The sequence below is a fragment of the Gorilla gorilla genome, chromosome 19, assembly GCF_029281585.2.
Source record: "Gorilla gorilla gorilla isolate KB3781 chromosome 19, NHGRI_mGorGor1-v2.1_pri, whole genome shotgun sequence".
NCBI classification, from domain to species: domain Eukaryota; kingdom Metazoa; phylum Chordata; class Mammalia; order Primates; family Hominidae; genus Gorilla; species Gorilla gorilla.
In genome coordinates this window covers 100518254-100532876 of record NC_073243.2, presented here as the reverse complement: position 1 = coordinate 100532876, position 14623 = coordinate 100518254, and the positions used below count along the sequence as shown (strand labels likewise).

General features: G+C 38.6%; 1 protein-coding gene across 4 annotated transcripts in view; it reads right to left on the bottom strand.

The window, feature by feature from the left end:
- The window catches only part of CTNND2 (catenin delta 2), a 928369-nt gene that overhangs the window by 583853 nt on the left and 329893 nt on the right, over positions 1 to 14623 (bottom strand). For all 4 annotated transcript variants that reach the window (XM_031003315.3, XM_031003313.3, XM_031003314.3 and 1 more), the window contains one exon: positions 8568 to 8680. In XM_031003315.3, the coding sequence (XP_030859175.3) occupies positions 8568 to 8680 (113 nt within the window). The remainder of the gene's footprint in view (positions 1 to 8567; positions 8681 to 14623) is intronic.

Here is a 14623-nt window from a genome sequence, read left to right as displayed (position 1 = left end):
CCTGCAGAAGATAATGAAACTATAAAATGTCTTACTTTGTGAAACAATTATATTCCTATATTATTTATTTCCTCATGAAAATTCACATTTATCATGCTTTTGAAGAAATAAATTTTATTCTCACAAAATGTATGTGACCACTGGCTTCTGTTTCTTCACTAAATACTGTTAACTATTAATATATTAACTGGAAATCAGCATCTTCTCTAAAATAAGTCTGACTTTTTTGCATATGTGAAAAAGATTTTTAGACTCTAGTTATAGAACTGTTGGCATTTGGGCTCATGAAATTTAGCTAATAAAGAGAATGGCCTTTGATAGTATTTATAACACGTATTCCTTTTGCCCCCTAATATCCAAAGTATGGCAGACTTTGTTGGAAACCTCTCTTTGCAAAAAGTTCAATAGTTCAAAGATGGGAAGAAAAGAAAGCACTTCCTTATGTGGAGCAAGCAACTGTTAATATTTATTACGTTTTATCCTTTTAGGTGTAGCTAACAACATCAACATCTTGGGAATCTATATAATAAAAATGGTGAGGTTAAAGATGATTGCTTTATTTAGTTGTCCTTATTCTATAGTAAACCATCACTCCACTCCAGATTCAAACTCTACCACTTCTCAGAATCAAAGCTACAGATTAGCTTTTGAGTACAAATGCATGCATATACGCCTGAAAAATAAAATAGGGTATATATATTAAACTTTTGAAGGGAATAAATATTGTCACAGAATAAAATTTATTTTCTCTCAAAAACTTTAATAATTCAGCTTTTTGTAATATATATCTAACATGACCGATTACAAAGCATTGTATTACTTTTCTATCATGCATAACCAATCACCAACAGCAACGTTCACTGTTTCAGCTAACAGTTTTATAAGTTTTGTCAAGTCAGACTCGGCAGGGCTCTCTCTGTTCGGAGTTTTACAAGGCTATCATCAAAATTTCTCCAGGGCTACTTTCTCTTCTGCAGGTTCTGGGGAATCATCCCCTTTCAAGTTCATGCAAGTTATTATCTGAATTCAATTCTTTGGGCCATCAGATCGAGGTTCTGGTTTTCTTGCAGGTTGTGAGTTCAGGATCCTCCTCAGCATGTAAATGCCATCTGCATTACTAGCCCACAAAGCCCCTCCATCTTCAAAGCCAGCACCAGATAATTTATCTTGTGTCAAAACTCTCTAGCTTCGAATTGAATTTTCTGAATTTTCCTTTGTCTCTGACCTCCAGACCCAGATTTAAAGGACTTGTGTGATTAGGTCACACCCACCCAGATAATCTACCTTTCTTAAAGTCAACCATGCTATACAAAATAACCTAATTAGGAGAGTGAGGCCCCTTCATATTTACATTCCTAGGATTATACAGTCTGCGAAAACCAAGCGATGACGGGAATCTTGCTGGACACCTTAGAATTCTGCTTACCTCAAGCAGCGACGAATTTTCTTCCACCTAATAATCCTTGGAACCATGCTGGGAGTGAGGGAATTATTGAAGAGACATACACATTTGGAATCTCTTGATAACCCAGGAGGGAATTAGCCTAGCGGAAAATTCCAAAGAATGGTTCATTTTCTTTAGGAAGGGCACAGGTTGCTGCCCATTGGCAAAAATATTAAGAGGTGATTTCCAAAAAAGACAGAGGAATTATTTCAATAATTAACAAAGGGGGAGGTGACTGAAATCCATAAATCTAGAAATCCATAGTGAAGTTGGTTAGTTTCAGAAACAATGTTTAATGGAAAATGGTACAAATCTCAAGACTACATTTTGGAAATTTTCAGTCATCATTTAGTCAATCAATAAGCATTTACTGGGGAAAAGTTCCATGGCAGGTACCATCTTGGTGCAGGGGATACAGGAAAGAACATATCAAGGTCATGTACAGAAAGGGCTCACAGTCAAGGGAAAGAGACATTTACCTAAATGCAGATAATGGTAATACTTTGGCTGTGAGAAACACGTGTGTCTGTGTGTGTGTGTGTGTGTGTGTGTGTGTGTGTGTGTGTGTGTGTGAGACAAGGTCTCACTCTGTTGCCCAGGCTGGAGTGCAGTGGCACAATCTTAGCTCACGGCAGCCTTGACCTCTCCGACTCAAGTTATCTTCCCAACTTAGCCTCCAGCATAGCTGGAACTACAGGAGAGCATCACCACTCAAGGCTAATTTTTTGTATTTTTTTTTTGTAGAGATGGAGTTTCACCATGTTGCTCAGGCTAGTCTCGCACTCCTGGGCTGAAACAATCCATCTGCTTTGGTCTCCCAAAGTGTTGGGATTACAGGCGTAAGCCACTGGCCCGTGAGAATATATTGGTAGGCATACACAGGTGCTGGGTGGGGCCCAGGTTGTCAGGATCAGGGTCAACCTATAGCTTTGAGTGGAAGAACATGGAGTTTGGAACCTGTGACTGAGGTCTCGATCTCAGCTATGCACTTACTGTCTATGTGGCATTGTGAAGATATTTAACATCTAAGCTTGTTTCCTCATCTATATGACGTGAGAATACTTACCTTGCAAGTGGTCGTGTAGGCTAAGTAGGTAACACGTAATTGGGAGCTGTTAGGTTCTACACTAGCACCACTACCACCCCCTTTTCTGGCTACCAAATGTATATTTGGTTTGGGCATCATTGTGCAAAACCATTGCAGAGGAGTCTGGAATTTACAAGATCCCCCAGGGCATGGCTGGCCAAGTGAGGCCCTCTGGGAAACATTTTTCCTATATTTTCATATATCATTAATTATAGAATTAATATACTATATACCTTTATATTTGTATGTGTATATATTTATACACGTGTGTGGGTGGGATTGTGGAAGACAGACAGATAGGATGTAAGTCCCTTCCCTCCTTTCCAGTTCTACATGCTCACAAGTGAGACTGTGGTGCCTTACAACCATCAGGTGAATGCTTGGGAATCAGAGATGTTGACTTAGGGTCATGGCACCATTGAGACATCTAAAGAAAAGAACCCTGTCTACCTTGAGGCTCCATGTTAACTAAGGCTGAGAAAATAAATGTTTCCACTGCTCTACTCCATTTTAGTCCAATATTCTATGCTCTCCACTTATACCACATAAAATGAATTTAGCACGACGCTTTAAACTGTGATCCCTTCGATAGTAAAATGGTTGTTGTTCTATCTTCTACACCTAGGTCTTACCTGGAGGATTCACAAGGGTCAGAGCACCCCAAGTCTCCATGCTATGATATCTTGCCTGCTTGCCCAGCCTTCTGAGACCCTTCTCCCCAGCCTCCTGAGATCCTTCTCCCCATTGGAGCCTTCCAGGAGTAGCTGGAGGGTGCACAAGGGCATGGGGCATATAATCAGAACTGCCACCTGCTTCTCTGCAGCTTGCTGTTGTCACCATCTTTCTCCTTCAGTGGGGGCTGTGGCTCTGCTGTCCTTGGGCTACAGTCCACATCCTCACTGCTGGACAACTGACAAGTAAAGCTCCTTCCCTCTACGGCCTTCTGACGCCCAGTGCCAGCTCTGCTAGAGAAGTTACCTCAGCAAAGCCCTGAGACTACCAGTGACCTGGCTGCAGAGGCCATCTGCAGGGATGGTCACCCTCATGCTGTGTCTGATTCCCCTGCCCCTTGCAGCCTCCACCTGCTTTGTTCAATGCGGCCCACATTGCCATACTCCTCCACGTCCTTGCAAGGATCCATTCTTCCTGCCTTGCTCTGCTGTGGCTTCCTAATTGACGAAGTGGAGACAATGATGACACTTAACTGAAAGGGTTACCATAAGCATGAAATGAGGCAACATGTACAATTCTTCAAAGAGTACTAGCCCTCAGGAAAAACTCAGGAACTGCTGGCCTCACTCTTTATAATTGTTATTATTGTCATAAACCATCATCATTTTCATCAGCATAAGTCTTCTAAGAGTTATGTGTCATTTAGGAGCAGTCCATAGATAGATCTAACTGTTGGTCACATTCCTCATAATTGTTGCTATTGTCATAAATTACCCTGATCGTCAATCACAAGTCTTTCCAGAGTCAAGTCCCCTTTAGGAGATGTTCATAAGATGGTCCAACTGTGATTTGAATTCCATTTCTCCACCATTATGTTACTGATGCCTATGGAAATCAAGGAATATGTATAGGTACCTATTTAGGTGCCCTTAAATTTTCATCAACACTTGGAGAAATCCCCACCCATTCTTTGACTGAAGGTTAAAATATTCTGTGGTAGGGCACTTATGGTAAAGTCAATGGAGTGTTAGCCCCAACCCTTCTCCAACACTTTGTGAAGTTACAACCACTGCCAACAGTCCAGTGAGCAGAACAGAACAGAGAAACAGTCCAGTCTGTGCTGATCGAGAAGACATTCAGAAGGACATGAGCCCTGAGCTGGGTCACTAGGTCCATAGGCAGAGGTAACCATGCTAAAGAGGAAGGATATTCTAGGAAGAAAGCATCATAGGCTCTGAGATGAGAAATCATCATGCATTCATAGAACTGCAGAAGTGGGGAAGGATCCTTCACAGACATGGTTCTGGTTTATGTATCCTGCAGATCTAACTCACGCCATGTAGAGGATGGACTTGGGCTGAATACAGACAGAGGGATGAGTCTGAATGCTGTTATAGGGTTAACGGAGAGTATGACAAGGGCAGGTACTCAGGCAGGTCTCCAGGCAGGAGCCTCAACCTGGACGAGGACTGGATGGCTCATTAAGCTACCGGATAACACCTCATTGACAGGCCTACAGCCTCAGGAATGGGCCTTGGGCTGGGCATGAGCCAGATCATTGTACTGGCCAGAGGTTAGGGCTGGCTACTAGCAAGAGGGACTTGATTATCATCTTAAATAAAGCAGGACTTGATCATGACCCTTCATAAAAAAGCATCATCTGTATAGTGTTCCTGCCTCAGGTCTGCATAGTTCTTGAGAATCATGAAGAAAATATGAAACCAAAATCTCTATTTGTGGGAAAGATGAAGAATCCAACAGCTTTTTGATCTGAAAATAGGTTCTGGGTGAGGAAAGCCAAGACAGAAATGAGATAAGGTACAAAGTAAACCTTTAGCTCTAATAAAAAGCACCAATAACTTCTTTCCAGATGACTCAGAACCCTTAGACAATCACTAAATAGTCTGAATTCTGGAAACTATGATATGCATTTGGATGTTTAGGAAAGTCTGTGAAGAGATTAAGAGAACACAATGTTCCCATTTGCAGGGAGTTATAACCTACAGAGGTAGATGCAGAAGCTGATCTGCTGCAACAATAAAGATCTCCAGATTGCTTGTCCCTCAAATTCCTAGCATCCTCCTGTACTATTGGATGGACTGTTAGGAAGTTGACTTGTATTACAAATACATACTGATAATTTTTTTTTAAAGTTGAAATGTTGATGTGACTACCTGAAAAGAGATCTTTGGCTGGGTGCAGTGGCTCATGCCTGTAGTCCCAGCACTTTGTGGGGTCAAGGCAGGCAGATCACTTGAGGTCAGGAGTTCGAGACCAGCCTGGCCAACATGGTGAAACCCTGTCTCTACCTAAAATATTTTTAAAAATTAGCTGAGTGTTATGGTGCACATCTGTAATCCCAGCTACTCAGGAGTCTGAGGCAGGAGAATCCCTTGAACCCAGGAGGGGGAGGCTGCAGTGAGCCGAGATCGTGCCACAGTTGCACTCCAGCCTGGGTGACAGAGCAAGACTCAATCTCAAAAAAAAAAGAGAGAGATCTTGGGAATCAAGATAGGTGCAATTCCTACCACCATTAAAGTCAGAGTAAAACTGAAGTATATTTATTAGTCATTTCTACCTCTTATATACAAATATGTCTGGCAGTTGTGACTTGATTTTGTTTCTTTTCTCCTAAGAAACTCTTTTACTCACTCGCTAGTATCATTAAGAGGTATGAATCAACATCAAAATTACCAGACTTTTAAAATAGCCCTCTTTTTTTAAAAAAAAGTTGACGTTCTACTTTTGTTTAAATATCCCTTTTGATGTGCTAACTAGGTTAGTCTATCACCTTTAATGAAAACTTGAATTTCTAAGGTGCATTTCTGAAGCCAAGAAAACAAGTAGGTTATGACAAACAAACAAACAGTGGAAGTGATGCTATGCATCAACTGTTCTCCAGAGAAGTATCAATAAATTGCTTGTAGTTATACAAATGCAGATTCATACATTAGAGATTTCCAAAATACAAAATAATTAAGCTTGATGAAGACTGATATTATATATGGCAAAGGGAAATAATTAGGCAGTGTCATCTTCACTCAACACTATTATTTAGTACAGATTTAAGACAGATTTATTGATTAGATATCATAAGCTGTGAGCTAGACATACAAGACACAGTGTAAAGAACCAAAAGTTGTCATGGTATCATTTTTCTGTCTACCTTGGAATTAACTGATGTATTTTATTCAAGACACTTTGGATGTAATAAATGAAATCAACTTGAGATGAATCAAATCAAATGAGGAAAGAGGACAGGTTTTAAGAAGGCATCAGGTAATGTCATGAATGCAACATACATGAAACATACATTAGGCAGCCAGTCCTAATGAAAACTATACTGCTCACTGACTTTCAGGGCCATATGGCTTCTCTGTTTTGGGAGGCTCACTGTTACCACAGAGTCCTCCACTAGCACACAAGCCACTATGGCCACCATTGCCAAGCACCCACTATTGTATGTCACAGATTTTGGCTTGCTTATTTCATATCCTCCAGAGTAAGAGCCCAGATACTCACAGTCTGGTCAGGTCCATTTACAATACAACCAGGAATTGGAAATTGATTCACAGGTTACTAAACAGTTCCCTAGACCCATTCCTATCAGGGGCTGGAGTTGCATGAAACCATGTAAAAGGTATACAACATGGGAAAATGTCACACAGAAATATCAGGAACATGAACTGAAAAGGTAAACAGACCAATAGTGAAACAAGAGGCTTCAAAGCCAACTCGACGTCAAGTCAATGCTGCATATGGACCTATAAAATCTGGCAGGCTTAGCTTTTCAAGTGTTCAGCTTTAACAGGAAGCTCTTCATATATATAAAATTAGATGGAGTAAAGCAAAAATACACTTAAAATTATTATTTTTCTCTCTCCCTAAATTCACCACCTTCAATTAGTCCAACTTATAAAACCAACTTCAAGTGAATACAGCTTACTTTTTGTTTTCATTATCCATCCTGCTTTGGTTAATCTGGATGTTTAGGCAAGTCTGTGATGAGTTTAATACACCATGATGTACTTATTTGCAGCAACATATACATTTGGATGCAGAAGCAGATGCTTTCACATATCCTAAATAAGGTTTTATAATGGAAAATAATATTCCATCCATGTGGTTAACCCCGCTTAACAACAGAGAGTGCAGTGTTTTCTATTTAAAGAAAAAAAAAACACTAAGCAATGTTAAAAAGTTTAACAGCATGTGACTCCAATACGAAACGCTGCAATTACAAAGTTATACTCTTACAAATATAAAGTATTTTGGAGCAATGAATACAAAGACATTTTTATTCTTTTGTGGCAGCAGGTAGCTAAGAGTCGACCAAACTCATGTTCCTGCTTCTGCAGAGTGGCTGCTGACCCCAGGACCCTGCCCCACTTCCATCGATGAGAGGTCATGTGACTGAAATTCACTAATGAACTCTGAGTGCAGTGATGCAGTTGATGATGCAATTCAGGATGGAGCCATAGGGGATGGCAAGGTCATCAAGTTAGAAAGAGGGCGTGAGTCACTATATGGAGAAGAAGTAGGCTTAGTCGGCTACGTTAGAGAGAAACAAACTACTATTGTGTTAAGTTCCCTGCAGTGTTGGAGTTTATTTGCCACAGCAGCCTTGGTTTTCTCCCTAAAAATGTAGTAGAGTGCCAAAAACACACCATCTAACAAGAACGTTTTTGAGAAACGGAAGTTAAGCCTTATGTCTCTTTCACACACACATGCACACATACACTTACATTTTCATATACGAAAGCCTGGTTCTAAGGAGGATAATTTTATTTTGTGGTCAAGTGGCTAAAAAGTTATAGGCTTTAAAAATATATATTTCATAATCTCAAACTAATCACTAATTGAATAATCATTTATGTTTATGAATGAGGAAATATTTTTACACATGGGGAACTGCACGTGTGGTTGATCTTCAAGGGGCAATTTCATAACTTAGCATTATGTATTAGCAAAAACAATACTGGTTCCACCAGAATGTTCTCACTTTTATTTCAGGAACCTGGAGCTCTGGATCATTTACGAAAAAAAAAAAAGTCCCAAACTCGGAGACTGTGACTTGGCATCTCCTGATTTCCAGCAAGCTGGCTGAATGCAAAGCCTTCCTTTGTGTAAAATTACGTATAATTTGCATTCAGGGCAGGCATTAATTTTGTTAAAAGAGTTTCAAATACAAATCAGGACATTTTGGACACCTTTTGAACATCTTAAATCAGGTCAGTTACAATTTCTTTCCAACGTTTGACTGAATGTTCCAATTCCACCACCGGGTTGGAAAGAAGAGAAACATCACGATTTACTTGCAGGGACAACTCAAAGCACAGACAATGAACAGAGCGGCGCTAGTACCTCATGCTGCTCATGCTGCCAGTCTCGGATCCGAGCTTGCATCGCTCCAGCTGGCTGGCTACGATCTGCCGTTCAGCCTCCAGCTCTCGGGTCAGCCTTTCAAACTGTAATTCCTGAAAGAAACCCACCAACAAGATCAATTGAATCATCTGCATGACAGGTGAAATTCAGACCAAAATGGTAGGACGGCTGAGGGAGAAAAATATGATTTTCCAAGATGTCAAATTTGAGAAATGTGCAATAAAATTAGGATTCGAAGGTTAGACAGGCTTGTGGCCCACTGGCCATGCAACTTTGAGTAAGTTAATTCTTGTAAGTATCAGTTTCATCATTTGTAAAACAGACTTAAATACTTATTTAATAAGATGGATATGAGGACTAAAGGAGATAATGTCATGAAAAATTATCCTGTGCTATCTTTGGCAGACGGTCAGCACCCAACAGGTACCGATACTCCTGACACCACAAGTATAGCATTTAACGAGAAAAAAGTTCAGTTTTTAATTATCTTTTGGAGTTTTGTGTTTATTCCCTACTGGCCTTCTGGCCAACTCTATAGTGTATACTGCTTTCTTCATATTACTTATATATTGTAGATTGAAGAAAATAATGCTTTATAACCCACACTCTTCATAACTTTGCATTCCAGCAGAATGACAATGATACCAATTCTACACAGCCTCATTACTAAGTACATAACCTTTGAGATATTTGATATATCGCCTTAAAAACAGACAACTGAACCAATGAAAAATGCTTCTACAAAACTGCCTCAAATCCACTGTTGAAAACTTTAATGAATGATTCAATCAGAACTTCAAAAATCTCAGCTGTTCCAACAACAGGATTTTGTACCATATTTTACTACTGATGTTTTCTTTTCTCATACACTTAAGTTTTTTTAAAAATGAAAATAACCAGAGCAAATCATGTATTTTAATAAGGAACGGCAGGGAAAGTTTTTACAATGTCACATTTAATACCTTTTAAAAAATAAATTATCTAAACAGTTATGTTTTGGGTATAAGAAACAAGAATGCTTTCTCATACTGAAAAATAGCTCAGGAGTCAGTTTTGGAGAATTTAAACTCAGAAGGTTGCAGGGATGTATCTTTCCAGAAAATAAGATTTTATTTACTTGCTACCCCAGGACACTCTTGCATGAGGTCTTTAAAAAGTAGAATCTCGTGTGTCCCCTATATACATTAAAAATATCCTGGCTCTTTTCCATAGCTGCACATCTTAATATTGACATTATTTTGAGAAACGAAGTAAAAGACACTTTGTAAATGAGAGCTTAATTTTCCCTTTAAGGTGCTGAAACTGAGGGAACATTTTGTTATTTAACCTCAAACTTTTATTCTTACATATTCTGAAGGGCATCAAAGTATTATAGGTAAGAAATTAATAAGATCTCGGCTGAATGTATTTTATGCATCTAACTTCTTCTCTCTTAAAGTTCTACTGCTTTTTTTTCTTTCTGGAAATTCCTTTTCATAATATCCAACTTCTAGAAGATTTTTTCACTTCTAGACTTCTTAATGTATTGCATCTTAAATCTCTCTGTGAAACAGGAAACTCACCCATACTTTTAAGTTGATAACACCTTTAAAAACATAATACTTGAAGACCATACAGAACTCCTCACATGTCGATGGAAATTCATTCTTTGTAGCATCTAAAATACTTTGATTTGCTGCCCACTTTCCTGTGTTACCGAAGTTCAACATGTTGAAACAGTGCAGTATTTGGAGTCAGAATTCATCAACCAGGGGCTTCTGCTAGGACGGATGTTGCTCTTGGTCATCCCCGCTTCAGGTTGTGACTTCTCCATGGTTTTACCTCTTGTCAGTCTCACAGGAGGGGTGACAATGGGAGATGACTTTCTTGTTTGCAAGCTTCCTTCCCAGCACGCAGTCAGGTTTTCCAAGACTCTTCATCCATTCATGTAGATCTGTATTTGCATCCGGCTTTATTTTCCTTCCCTCTGAAAGAACAACCTTAGAGTTGTTATTATGGTGCCGTTCTTTGGGTAAAGAAGTCTTCCAGCTTGACAGACCTTCAAAAGATATATATGTGGTTCTCATTTTGGAAGACGTCTTTGCTCTATAATCCTCTTGTTTGCACTGTTTCTAACAATACCACCACCACAAAATACAGCTACCCTTAAATTTATTTCTCTATATGTCTATAGTGTTTATTTGGTATTTTTTTATTTATTTATTTTTATTGAGATGGAGTCTCGCTCTGTCGTCCAGGTTGGAGTGCAGTGGCACGATCTCTGCTCAGTATATAGTGTTTCTTTTTAATTTTTCTCTGCTTTTAAGATTTTCTCTTTACCGGAAGCACTGGGCAATTTGATGATTATGTTGCTTGGTGTAGTTTTCTTCATGTTTCTTATGCCTGGGTTATTCAGCTTGGATATCTGGCTTTATAGATTCCAGCATATCTGAACATTTTAGGCCATTATTTCTTTATGAATTGTTTTTCTGTTCTCCATTATTTCCTTTCCTTCAATGACTCCAATTAAGTGCATTTTAGACCACTTGGAATTGTCCCACAGTTCATGGATTCTCTTGCAATTCAATTTTTTTTCCTTTTGTGTTTAATTTGGGTAGTTTCTATTGGTGTCTTCAAGTTAACTAAGCTTTGCTTCTGCAATGCTTAACCTACCATTTACCCCATCCAGTGTATTTTTATATCAGACATTGATGAATCAAACATCTCTAAAAATTTCATTTGGGTCTTTTTTTGTATCATTCATTACTTTATTTAACTTTTTGCACATGTTGATTATACCTATATTAATTATCCTTTTTGTTAATTCTAACATCTGTGGTAGTTTCAGCTGATTGACTTTTTTCTCCTCAATCTGGGTCATATCTTCTGCTCCTCTAGACATGTAATCATCTTTCAACACAGACATTTTCATTTTACTTCTTGGGTTCTGGATAGGTTTGTATTCCTATAATTGTCTTCAGCTCTTTTATGAAGCACATTAAGTTATGTGAAAGCAATTTGATACTTTTGAGCCTTGCTTTTTAGATTTGTTAGGGGGAGCAGAACAGCATGTAGTCTAGGGCTAATCATCCTGCCCTACGAAGGCAAGACACTTCTGAGCCCCAACTCAATGCCCCATGGACTATGGGTTCTCCCAGCTTGGCTGGTGGGTGCTGGCAAACATTCCCACCTCTGTGTGAGTACCAGGCACAATTTCCTCACATCCTTTCAGATGGTTCTTTCCCTGGTCTCTGCTAGTTTCCTTACATACATGGGCTGCTAAGTTGTTTGCTGAATATGAGAAAGGGCACCTTGCCTTTCTGATATTTGGACCCATGAACTCCCTGGACTCTCAGCACTGTCTTAACTACTGAGACCCTGCTAGGCTTCCTCCTTTCTGCACTGCTGTGTGGAAACTCTCTCAAGGCAATCATTTCCTACCTTACCCCAAGCCAAGGGTCTATGGCTTACAGGGAAAACTGTTTGGGCCTTGCCACACCACTGAGGCTAGGATCTGTCAAGATGTAACCACCCTGAACTGGAATGGTATTCTCTTTGGAGTTGATAACTGAGCTTGTGAATGGAAACAAGAAGAGCTAGAATGGAGGTTCTCTAACTTGGAAAGACTGATTTTTCAACTGAGGATTAATTTTTCTCCTTGGTATAGACATTCTTGTGGCCCAAAGGCATCTAGAGAAGACACAGCATTTTCACAAGAATGGATGAGATTCTTTTGCACTGGAGGATACTTAAACTGTGGGGTAACTGGAAAGATGACATTATCCATCTCTAACACAGTTTGGGGTTTTAGGGAGGACAGACCTCTCAGGAATGAATAAGCTGCTGAGTTTCTTGGAAAATTTGAGATGAAACAGCATTCAAGAGAGGGGTGTTGCTAATAAGGGCAGGGGAGTATACAAGAAGTTAACTGGAAAATTAGAACTATGTGAATATATTTAGTGAAACTTGTAATTCTGGTTATAAGTAAATATGTAGTACTAAATTAATTCAGCAAAAGTGAGACTGTCAAGAAAGAAGAAATATCTCTAAAGATTATCTAGATTTGCAGAATAGAAGAAACAATAGAAGCCAAGATAATAAATAGAAGAGTAATTCTGGGGTAAAGGATCACTAGTATGGCCTTCTCCTGGGTAATTCTGGTGGAGATGTGGTGATGTAAATCAGGCTGTATAAAATGTAATACAGAGACTGCCCAGAGACATTAAGATTTCATGGGAATTTAGAGTACCTGGTGGTTTAGAGAAGGCATGCAATGGTAAAAGAAGTTATAAGAAAAAGCAGAGCAGTGTTAGAAAGCCTAAATCTCCCCACTATGTGGAAATCAACTTATGTAAGAGATCATAAACATTCATAAAAGCATTGGAGATATGACGCAAAAGTTCATTAAAATGTACAAAGAACCAGATTTAAATGGTTTCATCCTAGAATAGCGCATTATTGAGCCATATAATACATTAGGATTATTATAAGAAAAATTATCAAACATTTTATAACTTTTCCTAAACAGCCTAAATTAATGATTTATTTGGTTTAATTAAATGGAGTTTATGAAATGTTTTTAAGTAGATAAAAGCATGTAAAGTCTCTTGGGGGGACTTAGCTAACTTAGTATGAAAACTGAAATCAGAAAACTCATCGCCATAGTTTCATTACTTCCTTCCATAAATATGTTACTTAACTTTGTGGTATAGCATTAGTTGGGATGGTATCATCCAGATTTAAGGAAGTATAAAAATGGACAATTGTTAAGTCTTAACAATACTGAGGCTTCTTTTCTATCGTCTAAATGCCTGTGTCTCCATCCCCTGCCCAAGATTCACATGTTGAAATGCTATCCCTCAAGATGAGGGTATTAGGAGTTAAGGCCTTTGGGAGGTGACTAGATGAACCAGGAAGTGGGCCCTCACCAGACACCAAATCTGCCTGCACCATGATCTTGTGTTTCCCAGTCTCCAGAACTGTAAGAAATGTTTCAGCTATTTATAAGCAATGCAATTTATGGTATTTGGTTATAGCAACCTAAACAGCCTAAGACAAGATGCACATACTATTTTTTGCATAGTTTCATTTCCATTCACATACAATATTTTGTTTTCCCTAAGTTAAGAACTTGGAGTTTTTTGTTTCTTTGCTCAGTTGTCTATGGACTTATCAAACCCCAAACTCCTCCGATTTGTATAAAACTTCTCTTCACACAAACATATGAAATAATATGTCAATATCAACTACTGAAGAAATCTCTCCTGGAACTTTTGACCTGCTCCAATCTGGCCTGGCTGCCTTCTTTGCACAGCTGTCTTCTGGGATCTCTCTCCATCTTCAGGTGGGAGATTTCCTTTGTCCCTCTCTTCCGTGGATTCCTGTCTCCTCTATGAGTTGTCTTCTTCATTCTCCTACTATATTTCCTTTTCTGGTAGAAAATGTCTTTCCAGATACACAGAGATAGAGAGAATGAATGAGAGGTATTATGTTCTGATACTTTGCACATCTTTATATGTTTTTATTCTACTCTCACACTTAGTGAATAATAGGACTTAGTAAAGAAATAGAGAATGCTAGGTTGGAAATCATTTTCCTTCAGGGTTTTGAGACGGTGATTTTTTGCTTCATTATCTTCTACTCTCCAATGTTGCTGTTGAGAAGTGTGAAAACTTTCAGAGGTTTTCTTTTCTTTTTTCTTTTTTTTAATGAAATCTGCTTTCACTTTCTCCCAGAAAACATGTTGTATGTGGTGACATATCTTGATATACCTCTATTTTTAGACATGTTTGCTGGATATTCTGTGATCTATTTATTTAGGGATCTTTCAATCAAAAACCTATTGTTTATTCTAAGCAATTCTTTTGAAAATTTTTAATGCTTTTCTCCTCTTTTTTAACATTATTCTTGTTTTTTCTTCAACTCTCATTATTCAGATGCTAAAATCTAGTCCTCAAGGTTTCTTCCTTTAGTCTTCTTCTCTTGTATTATTCTGTTCCTTTATCTTCTGTTTTACTTTCTGAAAAGTTTTATCAATTTAATCATGTAAGTCTCTA